At 41.9% G+C, this 15690-nt stretch overlaps 1 protein-coding gene across 1 annotated transcript in view; it reads left to right on the top strand.

Annotated features, from left to right (window-relative positions):
- LOC124169006 overlaps nt 1–15690 on the top strand; it is a 263677-nt gene that overhangs the window by 217987 nt on the left and 30000 nt on the right. Inside the window, exons 3-4 of the mRNA XM_046547466.1 lie at nt 7633–9937; nt 12508–13085. Coding sequence (XP_046403422.1) covers nt 7633–9937; nt 12508–13085 — 2883 coding nt within the window. The remainder of the gene's footprint in view (nt 1–7632; nt 9938–12507; nt 13086–15690) is intronic.

The raw sequence follows: 15690 nt of genomic DNA, 5'->3' as shown, positions 1-15690 counted from the left end.
TGTAACTCTTTGAAAGTTCAATTTCACACTAAACTGGATCGACCGTTTACGAGGACAACAATGCGGCTCAGGTGTCGTCCGATTGGCTGACGGTCTTTTGAAATTCTTCACGTTCAACCCTTATGTTTTTCATACAGCTGATAACAGGTCTCCATGTATTGCTAAGATCGTTGGTGTCGCAATTGAAATTTTTGGGATTGAGGCGGATCTCTATTGCTTCCTTAATTATGCGGTCCCAGTAACGTTGTGCATGGCAAAGGATTTTTTGTATCTCCCCATCTAATAGCATGGTCTTAATAAATGCTGTGTTCCACCACGGCCGACTTTTCTGCATGCGCTAATTTGAAATATCTTCGTTGTTCATTTAGCCTCGTCTCAATCGTTCGCTCTGTCTCCCCCACATATATTTTACCACATTCACAAGGTACTCCATAAACCCCCTGTTTAAGTAATACTGCTTCTCGTATGGTACTTAGTTCTTATATTCCACCGTGTTTTTGGCTATCGTCGCCGGAAGATTCTGTGAATATTCAAGTAATATATTGTTGGATAATTAAATCAAAACTTGGAGCTTGTACGTGGTGGAAGGGCTCTTCTTCTTTCTTTTTAAAAATAAACTTGGGTAAAATCAGAACTTGGCGGTATATTCTGCCTTTTAGAAAAAGAGTGGCTTTTTGTGGTTGTATTTCGGAATCGGTACATATAAAAGAACGGAATGCTTTGGTAATATGTTGACCGGCGGCATTACGTTCGATCCAGGGAAGCCAACCACCATTTTATGCATTAGAAAAAAAACATTTGACGAGCGAATTGCGCACATTCGTTTACCAACGAGCAGGCGGTATGCCAATACAATGGGACCATATAGATGTGCCCTTAGAAGCTTGATTTATCCTGCTACTTTGATTAAATACCTGAAAATACCCTATGTCGCAAGGGTCACAATTAGGATAGTGTTGAAAAGAATAGGAAAAATAAAATTACGGCAGGTGAGACATGGCGGAAGGACATCTTGAGTTAATGAAAAAAGATGGCGCTTTTCCGAAAATTAATTTTGTAACTTACAACGCGTTCCAATGGTTACGTCATCCTCAAGCACACTGTGGTATTGCTATTATTCTTATTATTAAAATAATAAAGTTATAAGTGGACTATAAGGTTGTGTGATAATATAGATTGGTTACAAGTTTTCGTAAAATATTGGTTACAGTATACCCAAGTTAACATATATCGTTCACGGTCAAACAAAACCCAGTACTATTCTACAAACTTTTTATTATTAGCTGTCAACTAGTTTCGGCGTTTATCTTGATAATGACGGTATTATGACGGTCGAAACTAGTTGGCAGCTAATAATAAAATGTTTTGTGGAATAGTACTGGGTTTTGTTTCACCATGAACATGTCATCGTTCCACCAAGTAACGCCCAAATCAGTTGAATATATTAATACATAACTTTAAAATGAGGAAAAAAACTAACATGGAGAAATTTTTATTTCTCCATATTAGTTTTTTTCCTCATTTAGTTATATATTTTTAATACGGAGAAAAAAATAAAGGAGTGATACGATGTAAACTCAATATCTATATGGAGCACCTCTTGGAAATGGGGCACCAAAGCAATTTCGATCCAGAAATACTACATTTTACCGGAAAAGGCAGGAGGATGGATGCCTTGGAAATTCGGAATATTGCACTAAACGGAAACCATCCCATCCCCCTTATTATTCATCACCCTCCCAAATCCCCCACCCCCACAACCCGCTTGCAAAACCTTTTTTTTCTCACTCCCCTTCCCCTCCAGGAATTACCAACCCCAGCTCTGAACCCTTTAACAATCATCGTAGGTATATATAAACCTGTCCACACCATATTTAACAAAATACATTTTCAGTACTTGATAATGGTATAATAGCCGAAATCGGCCAAAAATGTTTTTAAAATATATATTGTGGAATTAATAAAGGGTGTGTTCTTGATAACTTGTTCGATAATAGTCTGAGTAAATTACTCTCATTATCAATGGCCTAGTTACTCAGCGTATATGCTCATTTACTTACATTACAGTTTCTTGCACTCATAATATCGATATTTTTGTGTAAACCAGGCGTAATAACTTTATTTACCGCTTTTAATGCTCCAAATATTACATTTATATTTGACTATTTAAAATTCTAAATACCATGCTCCGTAACACGTCTTGTTAAATTTAAATTTAATATTTATGAAGGAAGATCTCGCAAGTTACAACAAAAACCTTACCATGTAAAAAACGCCGTTGCCTCCTCCGAATATGTACATCACTACTCGCTCGTGTATCGGAGAAAACCGAGAAAACGAATGATAATCGCCGACAGCGCCGCCTGAGCTGGAGCGGCAAATCCAGGAAATAGCTGCACACCAGCGCGGCAAATTTGAAAATCCTCTCCGTAAGAAATCTAAAGGGAATGAATATTACGTCCCCTAATTTTTGTGTGTAAACGTGAATAAGCCACATTTTAGACGCGTTTCTTACCCAGCATAACTCTGCAAATGTGTTCATCCGTAGTTATGTGACGAGTATCTCTTGATTCAGTTTTTATATATGAGGAAATGATAATTTCGTCGAGATGAATTCTTTTCGAGTTTCAAGATCATTTTCGCCCATCAGAACAGCTGCTGCTGTTTATATTTTGACAAGATAGAGTTACATATTTAGAGCAAACGTACTGAATTGGGATAGATTGGTAAGAGAAGCCATTGAGATTCAAATGAAGGAGAATCGAATTCAATATAAATGCTGAATATGCAATCAGCCCTCTGAGAAAATTCAACCCGGTTTAAACGCCCTAAAGCCGATGACAGAGTTAGCCATTTGAACTTGGAAAGCATAGGACCTGACCCGGTTGGAAACCCGAGAAGAAATCATCGAATTGTTTCACCAGGAAAGAATCAAATCCTAATACTTTTGTTCCCTCATAGTGGAGTCTTTTTGAGGTTCATTGATATGGGTGATATCGCCATGGAATCCTTAATGGACAGCTGAATGGCGCCAAGCGTTTTACAGTTCCGCAGTTATCGAGGTCGAACGTGTCTCGACGGACTGATATCGAGGAACGGTGCTGAACGGTTGGGTGACGTCACAAGAGTTAGCATTCATTGTTGCGTCCCAGTCCCACGAGGCTAGTCGTCATTCATGACAGAATTCTGGCCTGCTCAAATAGGAACATTGAGGTGAGCTCTACCTTCTCTTTCGGACCAGACACGTCTTTTTTACGGGTAACCTCTACTTACTGCATCATATTGCTTAGTCTTTTTTTTCTGTCATCTTAATCATTTCTGGCTTTTATTTTCTTATTGTGGTTCTCATTCTGTTAAAGGATAATTTAATTTTTTCACATAGAAATGGAGTTATACCACCTGTTTAACTTAAAAGACTAAAGCCCGTCAAAGTGACAGATTAATTTTATTTTAAGTATACCGGGACTAGCCACGGTGATAACTTTTACGGAGTCACCCGCAATGCACAAATTGTGCGAGAAATCCGCGGTGGAAAAATCATTCGCGTTGAGCGGGATCCCGGTCAAGGCGAATGATTTTTCCTCTGTGGATTTTTCGCACAATTAAAGATTTGCCTGAACTTATAATTGGCTATCTACGCTACTGCCATGCTCGGCATCAAGCAGCCTGCATCGTAGCGGCGTTCATAGCCTCGCACCCAGGTGACCTCACACAGCAGCAGCCAGACGCCACACGGACTTTTCCCAGCATCCATACTTATCCGTCGCGTTTTTGCGCGCTTGAAAATTTTCACTTTTCATTTAATCGCGAAAAATAGATATCGTCATTAAAAAATTTAAAAGCGTGAAATACTCCAGGAGTAATAATCTTTCGATTTAGGCAATTTTAAAAAAATGGGGGACCACCCTATTGTCTGATGCATCCAGTAAAGCCCGCAGCGAACGTGGCATTGTTAATGAAGAAAGACACGACATCAATAGATAGTATTTTTTTTCGCCGCGACTGTAGAGTTAGGGGGTGGGGGAGAAGGTTCATTCAAACCGCGTTCGTCTCCACCTCCTCCGCCCTCGCTCCCTTCCCCTCTAACCCCCATCCACCAGCCTCCGTGACGTCCGGCGAAAAAAAAGAAGTTATGTCCCCCACCCAGCCTCTAACAATTCAATAGGTCAACGCCACCGGGATGACCGCTGACCCCCATGCTGAATCGCTCTTCAAGGAGAGGGTTACATTGTGCGTACCGCCAAACCAAATGAAAAACACCGCGAACGCGTAAATGAAATGTAATTTAACCGGTAACTCGTTACTTTTACTTAGATACTCATTAACTCCGACTATACTCCACTATATATAAATTCTTGGGATCCCGACATCAACTTTTCAGAGCCAGAGAAATACTTACACCCGATATACGAATTTCTTCAGTAAAGACATTAGTCTTCCCTCACCTGGATTATTGTGCAGCCTTATTCACAAACCTAGACGACGAAACCAATAATAGACTCCAAGTGACTATGAATTCAGCTGTAAGATTTATTTGCGACCTAAAAAAATGGGACCATAGTAGTAACTCCTACAACCGCCTTAACTGGCTTAAGTATAAAGAGCGTCGCACCCTTCTGATAATAACTCTAGCCTTTAGTGTTTTAACGATCGGTTACCCGCCATACCTGTGCGAGAAATTCGTAAGAAAAACTGGAGTACATAATATACCTACCCGAAATCATACCATTGACCTCCACATCCTCATATGAACAAATCATTCATAGTAACCGCCTCGCGAATATGGAACTCTCTCCCAGCCCAAATAAGAAGCATTACAAGTATCAATAGATTTAAACATAGGACAAATGGGTTTCAAAGAAATGCCTCCTTAACCTCGAGTTGAATTTCTTTTGTTTATATTCATGTTTAGCCTAATTATTATTATTATTGTTATTGCTATTTTTATTGATGCACATGTGAATAAATGGTTAACTAAATCTAGATTTGTGCTAAATCACAGTGTTATCGTAATGTTATGGTTTCTTTAAAAAAAAATGTTTTTTGACATAATTATCATAATGAATTGTCACCTTAAATTCTTGTAATTAGTCTGTTATATCTAAGTGCGATTATTTATTTTTTTTTAATATTGTTTTGCTGAATTTTATTTTGCTATCTGCACTGGTTGCCTTTGTCTGTAATTCTCTTTATTTACTCCCTTTCTTCTATTTATCTACCAATGCTGAAAATGTAGAAAGCTGTACATTTATTTTCTCATGGGACCCAGAGTGCCCACGAAAATAAACGAAATTATTTCTATTATTGTAATTGTTATATTCCAAATTATAATGCGAAACTGCGGGAGTATTTCATTCAGAAACGAATGAAAGATATATATCCAGGAAGGTCAATGTTTTATTTTTCCCCTCCACAGAAGAAGGGTTGGATGGATGACGTTATGTGGCACGAGGGATGGCAATGAAGCGCGCAGCACCGCCTTCATTTGTATTCTGTCAATAGAGTCACGCATTCGCCCCCGCGGCAGCCATGGCAACCAAACAGCCACTTCCTCAAGGAGAAGTAATACGAAAGAAAACCATGCAATGTGGGCTGAGATAATATCGCCTATCGGATAGTTACGCAGATTTCTTATAATACCATTGACAAGGCTAGGTTCGAATGATATAAATCACATGAATAAGTTACATCAGGGCTATCTTCTATTGTGGCTATGATTTTTCTCATCATTCGCGATACTTCTATTAATGTAACTCTATTTCCGTTAGCCACTTTACTGCTGAGAATATTCTTGAAAATATATTTTATTACTGTATGTGTTAATTTCCGTTGGCTATAATAAAGTTAAATACCAGTATAAGTTCAGATAAGTGACTATTTTACTTTCGTAAAAATTTATTTTCGGCTGAGCTGGTTGTAGAACGTAACCATGGTGAGTGATAATAATTTTGCCCTGGGAAAAGATGTTTGAGTCATAACTTCGCGAAGCCTGGCAATGAAGTAAGAAGAAAAGGTTTTCAATGTGCGTTCCATAGTTTTTTTAATGTATAAACGAGTTATGACCAAAAATTTCAACAAATAGTGATTGCATTGACCCTTATGAGATTGTCAGTGTTTTGGTCACAGTGGGCGTGGCAATCCTACCCAATCACCCCCATTCCTGCCACACTTCGCTCCACGCTCGAAACCAATGGTTACCCCTCCTGTAATATTCACAACCTCCTTGATGGCAACCGACTCCAAAATAGTATGTCTACCTAGGAACACAATGGTGCAATACATAGTTATACTCGGGTAGCAGAACATACAGGGAGCCCTAAGCACAGTTCCCACTTCTTTGCGAATCATAGTAAAGTGAATCTTATTTACACCATTGTGTATCCAAGCAGCTTACACTGATTGCTGAATCACATTGCGTTATGACTCCAATTCCATGATGAACAACATAGCATAATGAAGTGTGAAGAACTATTTACAGAACATTTGTGTGTGTGAATAACAATTTACATCTATTGATGAATCGTGATGATACCAATGAATATGAGGGTTATAATCCTGGGAAAAATGACAAATACAAATTTCTAATTAATGAAAAACTTTGATTTTTTTCTTGCATCAATATATTTCCATGCCTTGAAATTATTGTGAGGAGTGTGGTAGGAGGATCAATCACGAGAAGACCAAGGTTAGTTATACTGTTTTGTAAAGCATCGCGAGTTAGGAATGAGAGAGTCTAGGTGAAATTTGGTGGGGAAAAACTTGAGCAGGGAGATCAATTCAATTATTTGAGCAGAACATTAGAGGAAAACGGATACAGCATTAAGTACGTAAGGAAGAGAAATGCATTGCCAAAGGAGGAGTTCATGAACAGGAAGGAGGTTATTAGATTTAAAAGGCTACTGAAGAATCTGGTTTAGAGTGTAGCGCTTTTGCGGCGCGGAAACATGGACTCTGAGGACGGAGGATAAGAAGAGGTATACATTTATGCGATACTATATAAATTACTGGCCTACCATCATTATGCTTAAAATCTGGCATACCTGTCACCGATGCAATTGTTGGGCAAGGGATTAATACTTGGGATGCTTCCAAGCCTTAACCGCTTAGCTGGTTTTGCTAATTAAATTGTTTTGCAATACTATTTAATTATTGATTTTTCTCCCAGCGTTTTTCGTTTGTTTAAAATGTTCCATCGGGTTTTTGTTTATAGCAAGATGGGGTGAGATACTGATATTTTTTATATTTAAGCCATGCATTATGATGACGCTGATGAATTATGTAAGAGGTTAAATATGAGTGGATAGCTGCGTTTAACAAATGTTGTTTTTTATAAATTTGGTGTTTTGTGTTGTAATTTTTATCGGTTCATTCTTGTTTCGCATTGTAATTGGCCTTCAGAATTCTCATAAATTAAGCATCACGCTGTAGTAATTCATTAAAAATGTAATTGCTCGGACGAAATCTTATGTAATAAAATTTTCGCTGTTTATAAAAATGATTTAAAAGTAAAATAGTATTGGAATAGCTGCATCGTAATCTCGATTCAGGTTTAATTACCTCATTTACTTTACCTTTACATTTACCTTTTTGAGATCAATGAATTATCTCTCGTTTCTTCTCTTTTTATTCTAGCGTTCACAACATGGGGCCGTCGAGTAGGCCGCAAGTTGGAGCAGCTGAGGCGAGGGGACTCGAAGGAATCCCTCAACGGTCACTCCTTCGGCTCCAGCCTCCGGAAGCGATCGTGGCGCCTCGGTCGGAGCGTCTCCGACTCACGCACCGACGTTTCGCCAACCTCCGGAGAGACTCCTTCCTCGGCGGGGAAGTCTGGGAAAGTGGACCGGGCCGAGTCCATCAAGAACTTCTTTTTCTTCCGCATGGGCTCCACCGGCGCCCTACACACCTACTCCTCAACAATAGACTCGTCCACGACGCCTAGCGGCAGAAGGCAGAACCAGCAGGCCCACTTCCTCCAGTCGTCTAAGCGAGGTCTCAGCACGCCGTCTCCCGGCAACTGTAGCATGGTATCCAACGGCACCCACCATCCCAGCAACGGTAACGGCAACAATGGTGCGGGCCCTTTGGCTAGCAACGGCATCCTCCTGAGGAGCTGCTCAACGTCACAGCTGTCCACCTATGTTCGAGGAGAGGACCCCACTGAGGGTTTGGACCTAACTTCAGCTTTAAAAAGTGACGGTAAAGGTGATGTCCAGGGTCGCGGGGTAGTCGGGTCCTCGCCGCTGATTGACCACCAATCCGGACCGGACGATTGCTTGGGCGACGCGGGAGATGCGGACTCGGTGGCCGGTTCGGACGTGAGCTCGGCCTACGTCCCCACCAAGACCATGAGTTGCGACAACATCTCCGCGCTAGGCACTGGAGCTGGTGGATCTTCTGGAAGGAAAGGCCACTTCCCATACGCTTTCCTGAGGTCTAAACTATCCGTCCTACCCGAAGAGAACGGCGGTAGTGTCATCAATAGGCGGAGAGTTAAATCTCAGATTCACCAAAGTTCCATATCCACCACGCCCACCCCATTATACCCGTCTCAAGATGAAGACTGCGTCTTCAGCGACGGCCACGCTGATGGAGTACAGTCGTCACCGCCGACCCTAAGGGCCTCGAGGCTTCGGGCCACCTCTGAGGAGCTCTTCCACCGTCTATCGGGCCCGCCGACCACGTCAGAGGGCCCATATCGAATCGTACCGCCTGGGACAGCCCGAACATTGGGGCGGAAAGGCGACTTCTTCGAGACAAGGTCCTTGAGGGTACACCGCAACTACAATCAGGGCATGAGCCAGTCGTACGCGGCCATACCTTATAGGACGGACGAGGTTTTCCTCCCACTTTCGACGACCAGGCTCTCCGTAGCTCCCCAGAGTCACCACCCCTTGTACATTAGCTCAAACGAATCCGGATACGACAGCGACGGCCCGAGAGCCGGCGAAGATGGCTCTGAACACTGTGGCAAAGTTTCCGGAGGTAGTAGCGGGCCTGGTGTAGGTTGTAGAGCTGGCGATGGGTCAATTGCGAACCAGACGGCCCCGGACGCTGAAGATGGAGACAGCGGAATCGCAAATGAAAGTTCTGATTCTGGTTCCTTGCACGACTCCGAAGTTGGGGCTGGTGGAGAGGGCAAGGATTCTGGGAAGGCAATGCCAGACCCTCAGGTGGCCTTGCGAGGGTTCCATCAGGGGGATTCAGAATATGCGAGGCACGGGTGGAGCAGACAGAGGAGACCAATGTCCATGATGGCCAGTTCTATGGGAGATACCAACACGGGCATTCCTAGAAGCTGTAGTGACACTCCTCTCTCGCTTCAGAGAACTGAAGGCGGTGGCTTAGGATGGGACAGGAGGGCTTCAGCGAGGCTGCTGCCCCCTATACCTTCTTCCAACTCACTCACTTCCCCTTCCACGTTGCAAAGGGATCACAGCGATCCCTCGGGTCGCTGTCGTCTGCAACACCAGTCCCTCTCCTTCGAGTCTTACCACTCTCAGCAAACCCAACAGACTATCTTGGAATCACCCACTGAGGACGACCCAACCAGGGCCATTGTTCCACCCAGCACTGTCCCAAGGAATAGGGGCTCCGTTAGGGCCGGCAGGGACAAGGCGGAGCCCTGCTCGAAGGTGTTATTCAGGAGGTTCTTCGCCCAAGAGCTGGACTCGGCGGGCAAGGAAGTAGTGCTTCCATGCAGGCGCTTGGGGGATCCAGGGTCTTTGCAGCCATCTTCTATGGAGATGGGTCGCCCTGTGCACTCAATGAGCACGCTGAAGACGGCTTGTCGCAAATTCAAGCTGATTCGTCTGACGAGGACCAACGACTGCGACCTGGGTATTTACATCTCACCAAGGCAGCTGCATGGTCCTCTCGGGATGGCCACTGCGAATGGATACGTCATCGTAAGACTAGAGGAAGGTGGAATTGCAGAAAAGTGAGTATTACTCGGCCCTCTATCACTTATCAAGTTAACTTAGTAAAAGTACCCTAGTTAATTGAAGTGGAACTTAGTATACGTTCTTTTTTTAATGAATGGAAGTCATATTTGGTAATTCCATAGATTTTTAGCTGACCTAATCTATGTTCAGCATTTTTGCGCTGTTTTATAGAGCTTATTATTGAGCTATCAGTTAGGGTTTACAGCAAGTTGGTAACATTCAACACATTATATTAACACCGTCTTTGAATTACGCAAGTTAAAAAATTCAGCATCTTGTCTCTTGTAACCCTGATTCTAATCATGCTGGTACCTTGATTAAATCGTCGAAGAGTTGAAACCAAATTTCAGTAAACAAATAACTCCTTGTGGAATTTTTATAAGCTAAGTGATTTCCATGTATAACTCTGTATTTCAATGAAGTTTACCCTAGATTTTCTTATATAGACCGGCGTTACTCTCATTGTCCCGGGTTTTCATCGCGTTTTTCCACGTCTGTTCATTGCACGTCATTTTCGCCTGCTATTTCGCCAGCATATTCAGTTCACAAGTGGAGGTTGATGTAAAATAGGCCGTTATACCGAAATACTAGGGTTATTGGGACACTTCGGCATGTATGCACAGGCCTATTTTTCATCAAACTGAACTTTATACCAGAAGATCCTGGCGGGATTGCTGGTGATATTGTCATCGTCAGATATGAAACGACGCAGTTGAAACCCGGAATCCATGAAAGTATAATCTACTCATTCCGGATCCCTTCCTAAGAATAGAGCGGTGTTTCTGAACTTTAGTCACTTGCGCATTCTGATTTCTTTGAGGTAGGGAACTACTCTAAATTTAACTCTCTAACATCTCCTCGAAGATCGTCCACGTGGAGAAAAAGGCCGAAGACTCGACAAATTGGAAAAACTGGAAATTGTGCAAGAAGGAGCCATTTATCTTATGAACGAAAAAATATTTTTTGGACATTACCCAATCCTTGCCATATCCTTCCTAAAGCGCCCCACGCAATGACGCATGCACTTCCTAAACTTCTCCTTCCACCTGCCACCCATCCGTTCTGTATGAATACAGCTCCGCGACCAACTAACCCTCATTGTACTTGATAATGACCTAACGGTTGTGATTGCTTAGGTTTCCGCGGTGTCGAGGTTCCAAAATCTCCATTAATCCGGTGCTACCGCGTCTGGTTGCTTGTTGATGACAACAGTTTCGCTAGCACTGCCGCTAGCGTCTTCAGGTCGAAGATGCCGGTCCACGCAGCCGAAGGCGCATGAAAATTGTCCCGGTAGCTAATATCCACCACTACCAATGTTGTCAAAAATATTTAAAATAAAAATGACGGATGTTTGCGTGGCTTGTGTAATGTAATGTTTGTGAGAAGAGGAAGCTTAAAATCTAAATGACTGTTCGTATAAATTTGAAAAACTAAAACAAAAAATAATTATAAACAAAACAGTAGAGAAAAAAACATAGCTTTCGCAACAATACTTTTGTTTTTTGGTTACCTAAAAGGCATTTTTTTTATTTTTTTTTATTTCAGATTTGAGTCCTTTTCATTTTTTATTTTTTCAGAATTTTTTTTGTAGATTTTCTGAGATTTGTAAATTTTCTATTTGTTTTTTTAACGTATCTTATTGTTTTTTTTAAACGGTTTTAATTGTTTTTTTTATAAAAGAACGCAACGCAAGAAGGAAAGACATACGAAAGACTCATAGGTGAGTGATTGCTTAGGCAGTGTTGTAGCAGCTTAGGTAGTTGGTAGGTTTTCATCGTAATTCCAAATATTGGTTAGGAGTGTATTCTGAGTAGCTGTAAGACGAGCGCCCATGCGATTAGCTTGATTTGAGATGAATTCTTGAACGGTAGGTAAGTTGTGGGCACGGAGGACATGGAACATTTTAGTTCTCTGCGGAATATGCAGGATGAAATGGAGGGCCTTGTTCTGAAAAGTATTTAATTTGTTTTGAATTGGGAGGGAATTTGCAAAAATCTCTGCTCCGAAGAGCAGGATGGGATGAATTATTCCTTTATACAGCCGTATTTAATTGTCTTTTGTCAGTGGAGATTTTTTACATAATAGTCCATTGAGTGCGTAATGAGCCTGCCGGGATTTGGCTATTGCAGCGGTGGTATGAGTTTTGAAGGAGAGACGAGGATCGAGGATGACGCCAAGAAAACGGTGATTTTCAACCCTGGAACGCGTGTATTTTGTATTAGAATTGGGTTTCTGGGATCGTGTTTGCGTGTTCTCTCGAAGTGTAAATGACTGCTTTTAGAGGCGTTTATTTTTATTTTCCATTTCTCTGTCCATTTTCCCGCAAGAGCAAGGCACCTTGTACACACCTTCATGAAGTTAATGCTGGCTTATATCTTTGGCTGTGGGCAGCAAGTCACCAATTTTCTTCGTGCAATAGAACCTCGTGGTGACGCCGTGTTTATTCAGGGCCCTGGTAATCCTTTCCTGACGGTTGAAACGCGCCGTGCTTTAAGTAAAACTGTGGAAAAGTGCCATCTCTATTTTCTTTTGACGATTACTCTAAATTTATTTTTCTTTCCTGCAGGGACGGCCGGCTGCTGGTTGGAGACGAAATCGTAAACGTCAACGGGAGGTTGCTGCGCGGTGCGACCCACGACGAGGCCAGGCAGGTGCTCAAGTCCCCCGGCGTGGACGAGATAGACATCGTGGTGGCGAGAGATGAGGCCATCAACCCGCAGCAACAGCAGCCCCTCGGGGCCCCACCAGCCGGGCCCCAAGTAGGGCGACAGCAGCAGGGCAGCAGAAGTTCCAGTCCCGCCACGATCACCACCAACGTATCTGTCCCTCCTAACAGAGCTTCCACCAATTGGTGCGGTCGCCTCACCGCGGTCTCACGGGAGGAGCGGGCGCAATCGCCGGCGAATTCCGCGACGGCCTCCGCAATCGCGACGCCTTCCCGCGCGAGGCCCAGGGCGCCGGCGCCTGCCTCCCCTGCGGCGCCGGCGACGGTTCACACTGTAACCTTCGAGAAAGGTACGGGACGGAAGAGCCTAGGGTTCAGCATCGTCGGTGGCAGGGATTCGCCCAAAGGGTCCATGGGCATATTTGTGAAGACCATCTTCCCATCTGGGCAGGCGGCAGAGGAAGGAAAACTGCTTGAAGGTAAGATCTGATGTATATTAATTCTAGTAATACGGTAGAATAAGTGTAACGCTATATTACACTATCATAATATATAGGATGGAAAAAATTATATCACGACATTTCAACCATGGAAAGCTGATCTTAGTAGGAACCAAAATTACTAATGATGTTTAAGGCGAACGTACCATTTTGAAATAGGGTAGTTTCCTATTACTTTTTTATTGCCTAAATCGAAAGAGAAGAGAAAATTATTACTCCTGGAGTACGTATTTCACGCTTTCAGATTTTTAAATAACGATATCTATTTTTCGCGGTTAAATGAAAAGTAAAAATTTATAAGCGCGCGAAAACGCGCAGGCTAAGTATGAATACTGGGAAAACACCGTGTGACGTCATTCTGGTTCCCACTTACGCCGTGTGAGTTGACCTTGGGGAGAGGATATTGTGCGCCGCTGCGATGCAGGCTGCTAGCAGGTAGCAGAGTACCCTGCTAGAAGGTAGCGCTTGGCTTAAATAAGGATTATTAATACCTTTTCAAACTAAGGAAACTTTCCGACCATAGGCAGTTTTAATAGGTGATTATTAAGACATGTTTCCCTGAGCTCTGTGTCTCATGCATGCATTGGTAATCTCAGACGAGGTAAAACTCCTATCTACTCGTATAGAAACTACGTCCCTGTGATGTCAGGAGGAGTGGAATCGCATGGCCGCCAATCTGGCCTTTTTCAAATGCGGTAAAATTGATTATTGCCATACGTCTGAACCGGGATTTCTAAAACTAAATAATTTGTGTATTATGAATACACTAATGGTGGGTAACGAATCCCAATCAATGCCTTTTGTTTTCTTTGGTGAAGGAAACTACCCTATTAGAGATACTTAAAATCAGGCGCTTCGATTGGCTGCTAATTTGACCTGATGCCGGATGCTCATGATTTCAAATGCTTTACCTTATTTAGATCGTGATAAATCCAAGGCAACGGGCAGCAGAGCAAACTCGCGGCCAATGATTCTATAGTTTAAAAATAGTGCGTTTTCGATCTGTCATCAGTTATGGAAGGTAAAAACTTCGAGACACTATTTTTCTCCACACTGTATAACTTCGCGCGGACACCACAGGAGTTAATGGTATTTCTAACTGCCAAAATATTAGCCAGAGAAATAGGCCTTCGCTTGAAACAGCAATTACAAGAAATGCCATTCTAATTTTCGGCCGCAACATTGGTGGTCCTCGTCAGGGAAGAGATGTATGAGAGCAAATCTCATTATCTCATTCCTATGGAAGACCGCCAAATTTTCAGTTGAACATTTGAAGGCAATGAACTTTACGCGGAAATGTTTTTAATTGTGCGTTTCTATTTTGTTAAATTTCTGGGTAATTAATTCTAATATGACGACTTATCAACAATAACATTTGTATAAAGTGTAGAAACCTTATTAATTTGCAGTTTACCGTATTTTTATAAAATGACGTTCGATTATTATTATTAGATTTTTTTTGTTTTCGATATATTTTTATATATTTTCCTTTGATACCAAACTGGTATTTGTTTTTTAATTTTCTTTTTTTTCAGTTGAAGTCGCAAATTCGGAAATCGTGATATTAACTTGTGTACTTTCGTACACAACTTCAACACAATACTTTTTGTCGTCACAGTGAGCGTATACAACATTATTGATGCAAATACTTATTCAATTCTCCGCGATTCTAAAAATTTATTACAGCCAATATTTTAATATCGCGGTCCATGCGTGGTCAATTAATAAAACTTTAAGGGAAGGAACGTTTAATTTTAACCCTTCACTGCATTTTGTATCATATATGATACACTACACTCATGGCGGTTATGTCAGAAGGGCACAATTCTTCCTTTCTAACGCATCAGATATGATACACCCCGCCGCTACACTATATGGATCTCGGATTAGTTTGTAGGTATTAATGGTGATCAGATTTTAATTATGCGATAGGAACTCAGCTCCCCGTGTGAGAACCAAATAAGGCGATTTACCCGGGCAATGGCGTAGCGAGGGGGAGGAGTCCGGGGGGTCCAGACCCCCCCTGAAATATAAAAGCACACTTACTTTGCATCACAAAAGAAAACCAAATATTGAAAAGTAATGAATTTACAAAATATTTCTTAGAAAAGTGATGTCGATTCGATTACGAGAAGAGTTAAAATTAGTTTAAAACCCTTTACTTAGTGCCCTGTTTTTCAAATATTTTCTCCCCTGGTTTTGGACCCCCCCTCTGAAAAAATTCCTGGCTACGCCACTGTACCCGGGTCATATCTATGTGTGTAATTAGGACAGGCACGGGCGCCAATGTGAAGTTGTCAATGAGTATTTTAAATGAAAACCTTTTCAGGAAAATTTCCAAATCAGTGATATATATTCATTTAGTGCAAAAGTTGCCAATAACGATAATGTATTACGTGCGATACATAGGTATTAAAATTTTTCCTTAAAAAATTTTAAAATTGCAGAAAAAGTTATTAAAATGTAGTAATTGAAGCGTTTCTGGATGTATTTTGTAAAGAAAAAATTTTGGCAACGTATTTTAGAAATCCATGCATTTTAAGGGTTAAGCCTCAAGATACGTGCTGACCCAAAAGTCATAAAA

Source organism: Ischnura elegans, chromosome 12 (assembly GCF_921293095.1).
Source record: "Ischnura elegans chromosome 12, ioIscEleg1.1, whole genome shotgun sequence".
Lineage (NCBI taxonomy): Eukaryota > Metazoa > Arthropoda > Insecta > Odonata > Coenagrionidae > Ischnura > Ischnura elegans.
Note: the sequence above shows the minus strand (reverse complement) of the source record. Positions and strands in the feature narration are given on the sequence as shown.